The 18,356-nt window shown below is 36.1% G+C and overlaps 1 protein-coding gene across 10 annotated transcripts in view; it reads right to left on the bottom strand.

Annotated features, from left to right (window-relative positions):
* The window catches only part of SDCCAG8 (SHH signaling and ciliogenesis regulator SDCCAG8), a 117,443-nt gene that overhangs the window by 45,821 nt on the left and 53,266 nt on the right, over nt 1–18,356 (bottom strand). For 5 of the 10 annotated variants that reach the window (XR_014174614.1, XM_081944061.1, XM_081944063.1 and 2 more), the window contains 2 exons: nt 11,545–11,672; nt 3,895–4,003 (listed from right to left, as the gene is read on the bottom strand). The exons of 2 other annotated variants lie outside the window; for them this stretch is intronic. Coding sequence is in view for 6 of the 8 variants with exons in the window: in XM_081944061.1 (XP_081800187.1) it covers nt 3,895–4,003; nt 11,545–11,672 (237 nt within the window). In the remaining 2 variants the exon portion in view is untranslated. The remainder of the gene's footprint in view (nt 1–3,894; nt 4,004–11,544; nt 11,673–18,356) is intronic. 3 more of the 10 variants (XR_014174613.1, XM_081944066.1, XM_081944065.1) reach the window with 1 other exon arrangement.

The raw sequence follows: 18,356 nt of genomic DNA, 5'->3' as shown, positions 1-18,356 counted from the left end.
AAAGAATCATGGTAGTACTGTTGCATAGCTGGGGACATAACTCTACCAGAATCTGCAACTTAAAGCCTCTATTTAGACCAGCAATGGCTTAGATAATAGGTGTCATAGTCTAATTTACAGGACACTAAGATGTAAACGGCTGAACTATTGTTGCCAGGGGTATGGGGGTTTATTGGCTTTTGTATTGTGGTTTTATCTTAGCCCAGAGTCACTGTGAGTGATTTGGGCAGCCATGTAAGTTTTTCAAATAAATAAATATAAAATAAATTAAAATAAAATAAACCACAGACTTTTGTAGGGAAGTTCATTACACTAGGGCAGGGATGTCAAACTCCTGGCCCGTGGGCCAGATGCGTCACACACTGGCCATGCCCACGCCCAGTATAGCAAATGGGGAAAAGTCCCAATGCATCATGTGATGCCGTGCCAATGTGAGTTTGACACCCCTGCACTAGGGAATAACTATATGAGAAACTGCCTTATAAAATTTCATTTACTTTGCAGGAAGGTGTTATAATTTTCTTTTCAGTGCCCCAAAACTGCAGAAACCACATTAGGTGGGTCTGAGGGCGAAGACCTTCTGTGCCATGGTAACTGCATTATGGGGCATTCGCTCCCTGCCAAAGTGAAGTAATCTCCATCCTTTTTATTTTCTGGAAGTCCCTCATTACCTGGCTATGTCGTTTGGCCTGGGGATTTGAGGAGACTGGTGAAATCTTAAGGTGGCTTTCTTACTGATCTTAATCTCATGTGTTTTATATTTTCTTTTTTGTTTTGTCAGCTTTTCACATGCTTATTGTTTTTATATTTTTTGCTGTATAGTACCCAGGGTCATTTCTTGTGAGATTTGATAAATAAATAAATAATTTTATCAATCAATCAATCAATAAATCCTAAGCATATTTCATAGAAAAGATGTTCCATCAAATTCTGTGAACCTCAGATTAAAAATATGGCATGGCACAAATGATTTTGAAGACTGGAGTCACAGAATGTATATTTTAAATACTAAAAGAGTTATCATGGCAAATAATTAAGCCCACAATTCTGTCATTTCACTCACACATTTTCTTTGTGGTATAGGCACTACAATGTTACTGAAATACCACAGCTGCAAAATGTAGCCATACTAAACATTTGTAAATCTTGATCCATCAAGAAGCTAGCATACACGTTGTCCTCAACCTTATTTGACCCCAAAATTTCTCTTGTTAACCAAAATAGTAGTGAAATGAGTTTTGCCCCATTTTATGACCATTCTTGCCAGAGTTATTAAGTGAAACACTGCTGTTGTTAAGTTAGTAACATGGCTGTTAAGTGAATCTGGCTTCCGCGTTGGCTTTGCTTGTCAGAAGATCACAAAAGCTGATCACATGACCCTGAGACACTGCAACCGTTATAAATACATGCCAGTCGTCAAGCATCCAAATTTTGGTTATGTAACCACAGGGATGCTGTAAAGATTGTATGTGTGGAAAATAATAATGACACTTTTTAAAGTGCTGTTGTAACTTCGAATGGGCACTAAATAGTTGTAACCCGAGGATGTTGTAAATCACTCAATGCACATTTAGCTTAAAAAGCCAGTTCTGTCCCTTTAATTTTGACAGACATACCCAAATTTCGCCCAAAATATTTGGTTCATTGTTTTTCTGTTCATCAGAAACTTAGCATTTTAGCATAATGTAATTAAATGTAAGGTAGCTTCTATTTCTTTTGATGGTGATTAGGACAAAAAAAAAAGATATCACAGTTGTGGCTTACTTTTCCGCACAAGTTCAGTTTTACCTTCTGATTCTCTAGCTTTCCAAGACATCCCTGGTGTTTAACTATAATGACTGCAGTCATCCAATGCTGCATCAATTGAACATGCACAAAAACAGTTCAACCGGGTGCATGTTCTTTACTTCAATTAAACTCACACAGTTGGATGCCTACTGTTGCCAAAATGGTAATATAATTTATCCATTATAGGGAAACAGTAAAACTACACTAAAAGTCATTTAACAATATTTATAACACCATAAAAACAGTGTTAAAATATATGAACTGCAATGTGCACCAAAATTATAAAATTTGTTTCTCATAATCGGTGATTAAAAACAGGATCATTTCTCTAGCTTCAATACACTCAACCCTGGTGACAGATTAGAATTCAAATCTTAATGATCAATTTACAATTAACAAGATAGAAGTGAAACAAATTAAACCAACCATTATATATAATGAGACCCAATGGACTTCCATTGTTGCACTTAATTACAAAGCGCAAATCACAAATACACAATAGAGTGTCAAGTATCAACCCACAAACCTTAGACACCATGATAATCCCAAAAAGGGTGGGGGGGGGGAATCATATAGAAAACACTAAAAAATGGTATTATTACAATTCCATGTGTTACATAGAGCTAGATGTGCAGCTGGAGGGGAGTAAGTTCAGTATGTCCAAAATCCGCCTATGTATGTGGGAAAATTTTTGCTCAAGCTATTTTTTTATTATTATTATAGATTTCTCTGAACAATTTGCCAGCAATATTATACATTAGTGAAGGTAACTGCTAAATCCAAAAAAGCTAGTTTGCTATCTATTTGTGTAAGATAACTGCATCTTTACACACCCTGGATATAATCAGTCCCAAGACATTCTATACATTAATCCATATAATTCACTTCTTGATAATCTTACCAAAAGAACTATAATTCTTAATGCATTATGTTTTGTTAAACTTAAGCAGTAATATAGTATACTAAAATTTCAAAAAATATTTTGAGATATTATATCTTTTTCTTGGGTTCAAATTGTAGAAAAAATCTTTTTAATCTTTAATAAACAAAAGCACTGTGCCAACAAAAAGGAAATATTTAATATCGAAAATACTTGGTTCTCTAAAGGCATATGTTATTTCCAGGTATGGATTACAACTTGCATCTCTCTCAACAAGAATGGACATCAGTCCCCAATGCAAACTCAACACAGTGGAGGAGAAAAAGATGGATAGAGATGTCATGGGAGATGGCTTGGCTATATAGAAAAGCTCTTCATACTACATTTAGTTAAAGATTCCACTTCCATTCAGATTAACATGATTAGCATAAAATAAAGGAAAAGATATGCCAACTATAGCAATAGCACTGCAATGCCCAACTGTACAAATAATTATCACTTCAATGTTTGTAACTTAATCTGAATCAAATACTTGGTTTTTTTTTTACAAGGGTGACATATCGAGTGCACATTCATAAATAAATATGCAGTGTGCCAAAATGGTAAACAATTCCTTAAGTATTTATTTATCCCTTACCCTAAAATATGTACCTCAGAAACAACTTTATTCAAGAACTGATTTATATCTGCCCTTTTGCTTAAGTAATCTAGGCACAAGACTAACAATTTGCAATCCATAATGTATTAAATTATTCAGTTAGTTTAGTTAATAAAAGTGGGAACTTTTAAAAAAGCTGATATTGCACATATATTGTGATTACAACTACTGTGATAGACAAATTTCTTTCTCATTCTTTGCAATTAGGAATCACCAATTCTTTTTGTAGTATGAGCTAGGAAGAAGCACATACGAGAGAGCGGGGGGGAAGGTATTATACACTTATATATTGATACAGAGCATATATAGATGCTCATTTGTATGAGCATTTGATGTCTATACTGAATATTGGCTAAAATTAGCATCTGCTTTTGTCCACACATTAAATGTGTTCATTGGGAGCAAGAGAAGGAAGGAAAGAGATTAAAGATCATTGACAGCCAAAGTCTACAGCAATTAACATGCTATCTTACTATGGGAAGCAGCATTATTTTGAGCACTTACAAATAATAAGGAAGTCTCAATACATTCTAATAGCTTCATATGCAAAATTACAGACTTTCTTTACCTATTTCTTTCAGTGACATGTTCAAGCTTCTTTGCTAATTGACAACATTCTTCTTTTAATTTTGATAGAAGAGCATTCTGGGAACTCAGTAACGATTCCAGTTCATTTACTAGAAACAACAATCATATATATATGTGTGTATAAAAAATATAGATAGGTTGTCTGAATATTAGGATTTAGATATTACATTTTAGAAGCACTTTAAAATTTTACTTTGACTACTGTGCACAAATTACATTTTGAAGAAGTTAACCATAGCAAAGAGAAAACCTCTTTAAAGTAATAGGACAAATACATAGTCACATTTCTTTATATGAATTGTAAGGTTTTCTCTCTTTTTTGTTCAGATACTAAATCAGTTCTATAGAAGCTTTCTAAACAAAGAATAGAACACCTCAATGCTTCTCATTAATAACAAGAGTTGACACTTTCTCTTTACAAGGAAATACACAATTGCTTATGACAAATTCTACAGAATGCTATTTCCTATCTAACCTTTGTCCGCTCATCTTCATTTTTAAACTAAGTTTCTTCAACTTTAGTACCTAACAAATAATCCTGAAATTGTTGGCTGGGTCTCAAACATTAAGATATTGGGAACTAAAATGAATTACAAAAATGCTTTACATTCTGATGCCCAAACTTCTATTTAAAAGGGAGGGAAAATACAAGGAAGGCATTGCCTGAATACATTGCATTCTGAAAAACTAATAAAATTATCCCATAATTCACCACTTGTGAATGAATTGTCATTACATTTTGGCTAATGAAAAATGAAAACATTTATTCATGGAAAACTTTCACATAGAAACCACCAAACATGACCATGCATTCTTTGTAATTATACTAAACATAGTGATCTTTACACATAATACTCTAAAAACAATTTAACAATGCCATAACAGATAAATATTTATTTTTTTTGGCCATAGTTTATTATTATGAGTTATTGCATTTACAATGAGAGGATGTTTCTTTGATCCTTCTGGATACCAAATATATTTCCCTGCTAAATTTCCCTCTCCAAAGCACCTGAGGGCAGGACAAGAAGTAATGAATGGAAACTAATCAAGGAGAGAAGCAACCTAGAACTAAGAATAAATTGCCTGACAGTTAGAACAATTAGTCAGTGGAACAACTTGCCTCTAGAAGTTGTGAATTCTCCAACACTGGAAGTTTTAAAGAAGAGATTAGATAATCATTTTCCTGAAATGTTATAGGGTTTCCTGCCTAAGCAGGGGGTTGGACTAGAAGACCTCTAAGGTCCCTTCCAACTCTGTTATTCTGTTCTGTTCTGTTCTGTTCTATTCTATTCTATTCTATTCTATTCTCTTATATTGTAATAAGGTCTGCCAATATATCCTGTGTTGTCCTTATTTATTTTAGTTTGGTTGTAAAGAATGAACCCTTGGGAAAATATTTCTGCTATGTAATATAATCAAAATAATTTTTGCATGGAGGCTGGAATTATTTCATGAGTTAATCTGCAAATTGAAAATACCAGAGAAAATAGAGAATCAATGGACTGCTGCTGCTGGATCTGATACCAGGATAGTCCTCAAACTAAACTGCCTGCCAATTAAAGGAATACAAGTTCCATTAAGACAACCCTTCTTTGGTAGAGGAAGCATATTATTCGGCAGCTGTTATACTGAATAGAGCCATGACTGGTGGCGAGTTGCTACTGATAGGTCATATACCATTTGGATTGTTTCTCCTTCTGGCCAAAAGTTCAGGCTGGCCTTTAAAAAAAAATTGTGATATTTGAGATAGTAGTAGTATTCAGTAGTTTACCTCAGGAAGATAAGATTAGGATGTTTTTTGGGTGGAGTGGGGGCATACCTTCAAATCAATGTGGACTCCTGGTGATTTCTTGGACTAATCCGTGGAGATTTTTTGGCAGCATTTTTGAAAGGCTTAGACTTTCTTCCTTGGACTGAGAGGAAGTGATTAACCCAAAGCACTAGGCTTTGTTTGTGTCTTAGATGAGACTAAAACTCATGTTCCCATTTTGTAGTCTGATATTCTACAATATGTAGAATACAATATGTAGAATATGTCAGGGGCACGACAAACTCAGCAGTTAAACACAATGAGCATAAACGGGGTGAGCTCCCCTTACTTGCCCCAGATCCTGCAAACCTAGTAGTTCAAAAGCACGTAAACACAAGTAGATAAATAGGTACCACTTTGGTGGGAAGGTAACAGCATTCTCCGCGCCTCAGCGTATAGTCATGGTAGCCATATCACTACAGAAGTGTCTTCAAACAATACTGGCTCCCTCTGTTAAGAAATGGAAATGAGCACTGCCCTCGAGAGTTGGACATGACTGGAGAGAGAAAAAATTTACCTTTACTCTAACTACTACACCAAACTGGATCCTCTCGAATTAGTATTTCAGAAATTTATTACCTCCATGGCAAGTGAAGGATTATCACCCCAAATGATTTCAGGCAGGATATTTTTTTATTTATGATCTATTCAGTATGATGACTATTTAATTAGGAGAATATAGTTTACTATTCATAAACATTAATTCTGAATGTGATTTATGGTTGTAGGAAGTCCATAATTTTAAAGAAATGGGAGAGGCTATTAAGTCTGAATATTTTCTCTATGCTGATAAGCTAAGGCAGGCCTGCTGGTTTTCCAGGAAGTTCAGAGGTATGAAAATGGGGATGCCAACCACAGCAGTGGCAGAGGAAATTCAGAATAAATCAACAGAAGGTAAAGCCCATTTTAAAGAATGTACTACAGCTTCAATGGCAATGAAGATGTTGTAATTTGACACTGCTACTACATCTACATTGATTTTTCTAGTGCAGCTATTCCAAATCACTGTATGAAAGATCTACCACATTAAGAATAGAAAAAAGATGATACAACTAAATTTTCTATGTAAAAATCTCTTACATTCATTCTAATTAAGATTAGAAGATTCTAATTATGTACTTTCTATGCTTACATGTTCATGGATACACTTCAGTTTAAACACAGTGAAGATATGACAAGATTCCTCATAATAAGCCAATCTTTGGCAGAAGTGCTTGAGAGAGTGATAGATGGATTCTGGAACTGTAATGCAACCTGTTTTAAATGGAGCAACACTTCCCTAAAGAATCAGGTTTGCAGTCTGTGAGTGCATCTGGATTCACCAAGAAGCAGATGCCCAAGAAGATGTAAATAGGAGGATCTTTGCCCAGCTTAAGCTAATGTGCCAATTGCATCTGCTCTTGACAAGGTCAGTGCATCCATGATACTACCTACCAAGACAGGGCTACTGATTGGCTAGCTTCAATATATTATATATATATAATATATATATATATTATTTACCAATAAGCAATGACCAAAGTGTATATTACATAAAAGATGGGGGGGGGGAAGAAAAACCCAGTCTATTTAATGAAAACATAACAAAAGAAACTTAAAAACATATTGAAATGGTGGGAACAGGATACTTAACGTGTGATAAAATAAGATTTAGATAGGATGTAAAGAATGTATCGATGCTTAATGAATGAAGAAATATACTGAGGCGACTTGGTCATGTAGAAAGAATAAAGAAGGACTGAATTGCAAATATGTTGAGAGGAAGGAAAAGAAAGTCATATTTTGATAGGGCTGATGAATTCCTGTAAGAGAAAAGTTAAAAAGAAAAAAACACAAGGTATTGTATGAGCTGATGTAAGGGCTTGGTGGAAGCAATGATAGGTTGTAACGTTAGCAAAGATAGGGATGGTGTAATCTAATTTTACCTACACCTCCTTTCCTTTTTTTCTTACATGTCTTTTAATTTCTTCAGCTTACTATTTCTTACTCCTTTTAGGTTCTTACTCCAACATTGATACTACAAAAAATAGCATGATTGAATATATACACACATACCATGATTTTAATCTTGGTTAGTTGCCCACAATGGTTTTTTAAAAAAATTTAAACCTATGTAGCAAAATTATGAAATATGAACACTGTACAGAAAAAACATGAAATACTTCTGTTACTTGACATCTCTCTCACAATTAATTTTCATCAATGTACAGTACTGAAACAGTGCAGCAAGTTGTGGAATATTAATATATTAACAAGGGGGAAATACCATAAATATAGATAATCTGTACCATTCATAAAAGTTTTATCCACATTTTAATGAAAATACCAATCCTATAATTTGTCAGATGTTTTCAAACTATGCAAATAATACTGCCTTATTCCATCTGACTGATATAAATTTCCAATTAATTTAAGAATTAAGAACACTGGAAAGAATAGGAGCGGCAGGAAAAATATGATTAGGAATCTATCTAAAAAAGTAACATTATAATTAATAAGAAAATAATAGATAAAACTCCAGGCAATTGAGCATGACTACTATTCAGATTAGTTCTTTTTCTGTGTTTTTTCCCCTATGTCTTTTACTTTTTCATTATTGTAGTTTTTTTCTTTAAAAAAATCACTTGACATGAAGTACCATTCTCAAATGTAAGCAGATTAATGGAGATCTTACAGATATGAGTGAAAAGACTAAATGACAACTGGTTCTGTGTTTCTGTGCCAAGTCACAGCTGCTTATACACAGAAGTATTGTATAGAATGTAAAAAGATGCCACAAATAGTCTCTTTCCCCCTAATACACTTATGTGGAATGAAATTATAAAGCAAATACTTATGCTCATTTATAGAAAAATTGGCCTGCTAGGATTTGTGTCACTACTGCAGGATTCAAACAGAACACAGTTTCAAATTAAGATGGCTGTCAATTAAATGCTATCCTAGCTATGCAAGAAGAATGACTAGCAAAAGATGGTAACTAAACAAGCTAACTTTTGCTTTTGGTTTTTGCTCTGTGAAAACACCCACTTTGAAAGATGGGCAGCCAAACAAATCATTCAACTAAATATACAAAATAAGTAATCATTCATGATTATTCATGAGCTGGGACATGACGATCACATATAAAACTCTGAACTTTGGTGTAATTCAATTAATTCAAGGTATTGCTAGTGAATCTGTTATAGGCTACCTTGACCAAGAGCAAGGATGTTATAAATGTGATATTAATACTAAGAAAAAACAGGTTTGCCAGACCAGGACACTTACTTCCTTAAGCGGTATAAAAGAATGTATGTGCATTTATTTCAAAATTAATCCCATTCTTCTTTTAACAAAATAATTTACAACAAGTAGATTAAATAGATATTATAATAAAGATAACAACATAAAAAACAAAACCATAAAACTTTGTTTCCTTAAAAAGGGGAGAGGAATAATCTCATTTTAACAGTAGGTAATAATAAACAAATAAAACTAAAGCAGCACTTATCCCACCTCAAAATTTTAAACCAGACTCATCTAAGTTAGCATCTAAATACATTCTGTCTTGGTGGCATCTGAGTCAACCAAAAGACAGTAATGACCTTAATACCAATAATAAAATTGCCTTGATTCTCATACCAGATTTTGAGAAGTAGAATTAAGGTGCCAAGCATGGACAGGAAAAAAAAAGAACAGTAGCAATCTACTATCAGAGAAACAGGCTCATCCACTATGCATTGGTGTATGCCACAAACTGACAGTAAAAGTCTTAGTCTAAGGTGACCAAAAATCAGAAGGAGTCTTGTATCACCTTTTCAAACTAACACATATTTATTAAAAGATATAAGCTTTTATGAACTACAGCTCAGCTCCAGATTTATCCTGATTTGGGAGAACTAATCAGGGAAATAGGGAATACTTCCAAATAAAAACATAACTAGTAAGTGCACAGGCCCAGAGACCACTTTCTGCCATTCCAACCAGTCTTCAGGTAGAGGCACAGACCAGCATACTTTATATTCAATATACAAATCGCCGCACTTCTATTGCTACAGACTGTGAGAAATGAAAAACAAAAGTAACACATAGAGGGGGAAATAGTGAAAGATGTCCTTGCAAAACAAAAGGCATCTTTAGCCTTCTTTCAAAGGTAGAAGTGTCTGAAAAGAAATAAAGCCTCACCTAATTCTAGCACACACACACCCCTAAAATTTAACAAATACTTTAGCATCTTCAATTTTGCATATCAGGGGCATGATCAAATTTAATTTAATATGTTGTCATTAATTTCCTGAAATTCTACAATTCATTTACTTGTTATAAAGTTGCTTCACAACTCATGAATGAAAAGGTATGCAGATTATATTCAGACACAGAAGCAAGCCCACACTATATAAGATTTAACATGAACAGCAGCCTTTGGAATTCAGCATATTTAATGATAATAGTTCTAGTTTGTTGGAAAACTGGTATAGGCATTTCAATCAAAACAAATCTTTAGGCTAGTTAACCTCATTTCACAGAAGCCACTGTGCATGCACACTTGTGAAAGTGGTACATTACATTATAAACACAATGGGAAATCTGACTTGAATCCACATTTTGCTGCATTCCTAACTTGCATATTTAGCCCACGGGTAATTCCCCATAATTAATGTCAATTTTGGGGAAATTTATATATTATTTAGAAAAAGTTAAATCATGATTGAATTTTATTTTCCTTTCCCTTTCACAAATGTCAATTTGTAACTACGTAGTTAGATTACATACACGGATTTAGGAAGGTTGGAGATATATGATTCATGGCTTACTACCACAATGGTTATTTTCATAATTGCTCATTTATTTTCATTACAATTTTGGTTTCAGAGGTTGAGTTCTGAAAATGCACACTTTGGGAGTATTTTCTGCAATTGTGTATATGGAAAATTGTTATGTATTTGCTGCTAAACACATAGAACATTCTCATGTAAACCTAAAAAAGCAATGTCAAAAGACTACACAGATGTTGTGAGAATTTCCATGAAACAATGTCACTGTCACGCTATAAAGGTAAAGGACGATAAGGTAGTTGAAATAAAATACTGTATTGAAAGACATCAGGTTTCAGTCATATTACCAGCTGTTGCCAAAATCCCATTCTTATCAATTTAAACTTCCTACTGCAAATTCTTGTAGCTACAAAAGATTAAAGTTATATCTAAATTTGAGTAGAACAGAATACACAAATTCCAAAAATGTGTGAAGCAATGAAGATTAAATAAAGGAACATATTAATTTGGAGCCAGTGAATTACATCCAGCTGCGACAGTGAATTAAGTACCAATTAATGGCTAAAGCTTTTCTCCAGTTTGGATTCTGAAGCAAACTCATTAAGCTTTTAGAGTAGCTATAATGTGTGTACTGTGGGAACTGTTCAGTACTATTCAGGAGACTTTAACTGTAAGCTCAGAGCATTTCCTGCAGAGCTTCTGATGCTATTTTCTTTATATAACATGTGTGCCTGAAAATCCAGCCAAAAATAAACCCTTTGTTTTTCTACTTTGTTGTGGTCCCTCTCAGCTTTACGTTTCTTGAACACAGGTAAATAAACTCATAATCCAGATGGTGCAACAGATGTGAGAGCAGCACTCTGAAATCAACAGACAGTGGGCAATACTTTCCATTTTCTCTTTTAAACGCTAACTAATATGTAATTCGGAATCTCCGGTGTAGTTAGCATCTGCTCCCTTCGGCCAGCCAAAGGTTACAGGTGTTCCTGATGTCATTTCACAGTAAGGCATGGGCCGGGCTTGTGAGTGAGTGCCCAGGCTCTAATCTTTCCCGACCACCTACCAGTTTTATCATGCTGGGCCTCCATTTGCCGCATCTTCTGTGTCAGATCCTGCTCTCTCTGCTGAGCCTGAAGGACTCGAGTCTTTGCCTCATTGCTAAAGCTATGCTGAATGTTCTCTTTTTCTAATCTAGGGAAAAAAAAGATGGGAGGCTAGGTAAGCTGAGAAAGTACACGCTTAAAAAAAAGCAAGCCCACCCTATATAAGTTCCATTATATATTTATAATGCAGAGGATGCCTAGGGTAGGAATAATACAAAATAGCAGCTCTCTGGGATGAGCATACTAAGTAATTATATTCATTTCTTTATAAGTAGCTTTCTATCCAAAATTGTGAACAATACAACAGCTAATTAAAATAAGTTTAAGTAATAGAAAAAAACAATTGTACAAAATATTTAATACATACATGATTAAGAGCAAAACAAATGATAAAACAGCAAGATGAGAATAAACTAGAGATATTTAAGGAAGGTGCCTTTATTCTAATTCTCTATTAACAGCATTCTGTTCAGGTCTCATACTATTGTATATAGCTACAATACATTTATTTGTTTGTCTGTTTGCCCATATCATTTCAAAGTGACTCTGGACGGCTTACAGCAATTTTCTTTCCTGACACCATTTATAATAAGAATCGTACTCCTTTTTTATGTCTTGGGATTTTCAGAAATGTATGAAAGTATTCATCCTAGATGTGTGTATCAGAGCAACACATTTAACAACTTCTGGATAAATTCTAAATTAAGTTGAACAAATACATCATCACTCTTTATGATGGAGAATTTAATGTAATAGAAAGTAGGTCAATTTATGAGATATTGTTCTTTTTATTTGTTGGGCCTAGCTCTTCTGAAATAAGCAATCTCAAGCAATCTAGCACTGTGGTTAATATCTGGTTAATATCTGGATGAAATTTTTAGATAAAAATTATGCTACTATTCTTTAAGGGATTTTCTTATCATTAGAACAGATAATTATGTTAAAATTCCTTTGATAACTGGAATAGCTGGGACAATGCTTTCCCCAATGAACAAAACCAAGGGACATCCCTGTTTTTAAAGAGTGCTAGAGGTAAAGAAATGAACAGAACAACTTTGGGGAAAAAAAGAATCTAGTTCAGTCAAATTTGGGTACACAGAATCTGGCTATAAGGAAGGTAATTTTATACAACACTACTGCACAGTGGAGCCAGCCACCAAAAATTTCAGGTGACCAATATGGTCAAAAGTCTATTATCTTCTAGCACATGAGAAAAGAAGATAAATTTTCAGATAACCAGTTATTACTAACACTACAGATAGAGTGCCTTGTTATCTTGTCTAGACCAATGGTCGGCAAGCCGTGACTCGCGAGCCACATGCGGCTCTTTACACACTTTAATGTGGCTCTTCTGTGTGCCGGGCGGCCGCTCCCCTCCCTCCTCTCGGGCACTTCAAAACAAGCGCCCCTTTCCCTTTTTTCTTTTCGACCCACAATAATTAGGGAGGATCCTGAAGTCGGGCAGGGACGAGAAGCGAGGAGGCAGAAAAAGAAACGGAGGCTAAGGAGCTTCCCCCCCGCCTCCTCCCAGCAAAAATCTAACCGGGGAGCCGGGCGGGCAGTAGCAAATTAGCCGATCACGCCGCGTGATCAGCTAATTTGCTACTGCCCGCCGGCTCCCTGATAAGATTTTTGCGGGGGGGGGGGGAGAAGCTCCTTGGCCTCCGTCTCTTTTTCTCCCTCCTCGCTTCTTGGGGCTCCACCAATGGGGGAGCAAGGCCCGCCCAGCGCCAGGCTTTGGGCTAACACAGAGGTCTGCAAAGTTGGCTGTTTTAAGACTGGTGGACTTCAATTCTCAGAATTCTGGGAGTTGAAGTCCACCAGTCTTAAGAGCCAATTTTGCAGATCCCTGCCTGGGCTAATATGATTGATGCCCTTGGTGGACTTCAATTCTCAGAATTCTGGGAGTTGAAGTCCACAAGTCTTCAAGCTGTCAGGTTTGAAGACCCTGGGTTTTTTTTTTCTAAAGGGTTAGGGATGCAAGGATCTTGTAACTTGACAGCTTTAAGACTTGCGTGCTTCAAATGCCAGAGTTTATTGAAACTAAAAACAGTGTAGCATCCTATGTATTTTCGGTTTTAAAAATGTGGCTCTCAAAATAAATTTCAATCGTGGTTTTGGCGAGATTTGGCTCAGTTGAAAAAAAAGGTTGCCCACCACTGGTCTAGACTAATGTCTAGAACCGTGAATGCGAACCTATGGCACACTCTGCTGGCACGGGCGCTGTCGCCCAGGTCAGATCTCTGTGATATTTCTTTCGGGAACTTAGGCTTCCCTGCAAATGATGAAACAGAAACTCACAAAAGAAAAATATCTTATCCCGCCTCCCACTGGCCAGCTGGTCTTCGGGGCTCTGCTTCACATGTGCACATGTTCGTGTATGTTCGTGCATGTGAGCATGCATGTCCAAGTTTCAGTTTGGGCATATGCACATGTGCAGTTTTGTCACTCGGTGACCAAAGGTTCGCCATCACTGATCTAGAACTACCGGTAATAAGCATAACTTGGGCCTCAGCTTGTCATGTTATACTGGTGGTTTGACTACAGCAATGCACTCTACCCTAGGCTGCCCTTGAAAACTGCTCAGAAGTTTCAGTTGGTCCAGAATGCAGCAGCACTGGTAGCAATGGTCTTTCCTTGGCATACCCTTGTGACATTTCTGCTTTGCAAGCCACGATGATTTCGTCTGCTCCTGCATGTAATTCTAGGTGCTACTTGTTATCTATAAAGCCCTACATGGCATAGGCTAGGTTATTTGAGGGACTACTTACTTCCCATGATTTCTGCCTGGGCAATATAGGCCAGCAGAGTTGGCTTGCTCCAGCTCCCTTCAAATCATCAATTGAAGGCCTAATTTTTCTCCAGACCTTGATGTAAGATAGATGGTGCCCTTAGGCATGTTTTCTATTGTTGTTCTGTTTGTATATTAGCTTGGTTGCCAGTGGTTTTTATGTTATTATTTATTTATTAACCATTGTCAATTGGAGTTGGATGGTGTTCAAATTAAATAAATTACACACACGCACACACTTAAAATACTGAAGAATTATATCACTACAGTACCAGGGAGAATTTTGCTTTAAACTGAATAGCAACTGCATTACCTCATAACCATGACATTAAACTTACCTTCTCAGTTCAAATACATTTGAATTGCCCTGTACTATGGATAGCAATCCCAATTGGCATTGCTTAATGCACATTGATTCTGTTGAGACAAGTCTTAGCTGCCATTTTTATCAACATCTCTCACCTAATTTTTAGGCAATCCAAAGTCATATCCCATTCTATTCAGAAAGGTCCCCAAACCCTCAAGGGGTGGGTGGAGGGATGAAAAGTATGACACTTATGCTATGGCACAGCCTAACCTATGTTAAAAATAAGAAGAAAATGGTAAAATGAATATCATTAATTCTAGGGCTTGCTGCCTGAAGAAAGGAAAATTTCCATTGATGTGTGTGCGCGCGCATGTGTTAATAAGAAAGACAGTAAAGGCAAACAAGCTATCTGCAAATAGCTTGCCTACAGATAATTATTATTCTTGTAATATATTTTAGTATCAGACAGATAGAAAGAAACAAGTTAGTCTCTTAGTTCAGTGCAAGAATGTAGCTTTAAATACATCTGACAGGATGCTGTCTTGCTTCTGCCTTGGTTGCAATTCTTAGTTGCATTCAAGGTCAGCAGGTATTCCTTGAGTATATTTTCTATCAGGTTCATGGTAGAATCTTGCTCCCTGAGACTGCTTTTCACAATCACAGTGAAATACATATCTTATTCTACACCACAAGTGGAGTTAAATAATTCTACTTTTTCTTGTTATCCATCTCTTTTTTTATTTGCCATCTTTGCTGAGCAGCTGGTATATTGCTTCTTGCCTTCCTTTCATAGAGGAAAAAGACTTTCTTGCTTTTTTTTTGCCTCTTCTCCTTATTCTGCTTTTTCTTTTCCTGATCCTATCTCTTTAAATCAGGCTGCTTGTATGTCATCTTCCTTAGTGACTTTTCTTCATTACACCACCTATCAGTTATGTCCTTATTAATGTTAAATTGTCATTACACCAGTCTATGCCCTCAGTTTATACAATTTGATGAAAGCCTAGTCATCCTAGCCATAGACCTGCATAATCCCAGTATATGTCTGGAACATGTGGAAAAACTATGCCAAAATTCCCTCTATATGGAAAGGATGAAAAACAGAAGTATTACAAAAGGAATAAAACATATCTACTATCCCAGTAAAATAATATTTAGCATCACCATCCAGAGAGACAGATTATACTGGTTCTGCACATTTTTAGACTTTTCTGGGATCATTATTTTATCATTCTACAGAGAATATTCCTTAAAATAAGTAAAAAACTTGAAGGATATAGGAATGTTGAATTAAACATTTGTATTATCAATACCAAAGATGAGCAATAATTGTAAAACATGCATTGTAGGTTACTAAATAATTAAAACAATCCTTTTTGCACTGATTCCATTACATATGCACATTATGGGAGAGATGGACTACAGATATACATATATATGCATTCTATGTATTTTTCCATCTTTAATTCGAGTGGTAAAAAGGAAATGTATATTTTAAGAGAACTATCAACAATTTATAAATTATTCATTCTTAAGACCACTTACAGTCAGAAAAGACAACACAATGCTAAAGTGGCCAAATCCAGGCGCCTGCTAAGTCAGCTTCCTTCAAATGCACTCATTTCCATGGTAGTAGCAATATATAAAAGCAGCCAAGATCAAACCACTGGCTTTGTATCATTATTACCAAATACAGGTTTAATGTAAAATAATAAAGTATGACATGAACAGTGAACCCCTTTTAGTTGAGTTTCAGACCTGAATGTGAGACTGAAACAATATTATGCTTCTGGATGACTTGTCAGAACAGGAAGGGAGGTCATGCATCAATATCATTGATCATGGTATCCTTCTGGACTGGCTTTGAGGGTTAGGTTGCCCAGTTCTATGCTGGTTCTCCTCCTTCCTCTAATGTTGGTTCTAGTTGGCATTGATTGAGAGTGAGGTGTCCTAGTCATGGCTCTTGCTTTATGAAGTTCCACAGGGTTCACTACTTATCTCTGCTCCTGTTTAATATCTGCATTAAGCTACTAGGTGACATCATCCATCACACTGGAATGAGCTATCATCAGTACACTGACAATATCTAGATTTACATCTCTACCCTTGGCACACTAAGCAATTCTATTGACACCCTGTCTTGGTATCTGGAAGCTGTTAAGGTTTGGATGGGGAACAAGAGGCTTCAGGTCAATCTTGACAAGATGAAGTGGCTCTGGGCTTGGGATCTTCTGGTTCCAGAGATTTGTGATCTCTTCTTCTGAATGGGCTAGCATTGCCCCAAGCAGACCTTGCATGCAATCTAGGGTCCTCCTGGACTCATGACTTCTGTGTGAAAAGTAGGTGGCAGAAATGACTAAAGTGATAGCATATGGAATGACCCTGGGAGAGAGGAGAAAGAACCTCAGACTAGACATGATCAAACAAACATGATCTCAATCCACTGAAGGAATGTGGTCATGGCAAACATTTCAGATTGGATCTTCCTTAGTTTCTTCAACTGTAAAGATGAGTTGGGGGGATGGAATGTACTTTCAGACTTGCAAGATTCAATGAATGTATCCTTACAATAAACAAACAGTATTTCTGGCTGCACTCCCTGTTTGGACTGTCTGACAAACTAACCAGGAAGCTTTCACACAGTTTTGTGTTGCATGCCAGTTGCACTCTTTCTTGGTTTGGGATGCTTTATCTTCACTCATTTGATCCTTGGTTTACTCCTAAATGGATTACTATAAAATGCTCTATCTGAGACTGTCTTGAAGAGCATTTGGAAACTGCAGTTGGTACAAAAAGCTGCAGGGGTAGTTATGTATGCCTCTCAGGCAATTCAGGTTACAACTTTACTCAATGAGCAGCATTGGCTTCCAATATGGCTCTGGGTGCAATTTAAGGTGCAGCTAATGACATAAAGCGCTACCTAGCACATAACTATATTTGCGAGACTGCCGTAAATAATAGAAAGCAAAGTGGCTGTGGTTATAATGCAGTATTGCAGGCTAACTCTGCCTGCAGTCTGCGGTTTAATCCTTACTGGCTCAAGGTTGACTCAACTTTGCATCATTCTTAGATTGCTAAAATGAGAACCCAAATTGTTGGAGGCAAAATACTGATGTTGTAAACTGACCCGAGAGTGCCATAAAGATCTATGGGATGGTATATAAATCTAAGTGCTATTGCTATCTACCAGATGACATTAGGTGGTTATTGCTTGAGATCTTTCATAATATTCTGCACGGATCTAGGAGAACTTGCTTTGACTAACTCATCATTGGCCAACTCATGACAGGACAACTTGCCCTGGAACAAGAATTACACGAACTTTGAGGAAATGGTGGAATAGAATCATTAAAGAAAGGATGCAAAAGGAGGGACAAAACAAAATGTTTATGACAAAAATTAAAACAATTTTAAACATTATTTTAAATAATTAAATTCAATTGTTGAATTATTCTGCAAGAGTTATCCTGCAGCGACTTGGCCTTGGTGAATTGTCCTGCTGGGAGTTGGCCATGGTGAGTTGGTTGCAGTAAGTTGTCCCATTCTGATTCTGCAATGTGCACATACACACAATTTGCAGATTAAGTACCATCAAATTTGCTTCATGTCACTTTGTTTTCTGTTATATATGGTACAGTGAATTATAAAGTTTATACAGATTATAAACTGGGGCTCAG

This window comes from Natrix helvetica (genome assembly GCF_964273705.1).
Source record: "Natrix helvetica genome assembly, chromosome: 2".
NCBI lineage: Eukaryota > Metazoa > Chordata > Lepidosauria > Squamata > Natricidae > Natrix > Natrix helvetica.
Note: the sequence above shows the minus strand (reverse complement) of the source record. Positions and strands in the feature narration are given on the sequence as shown.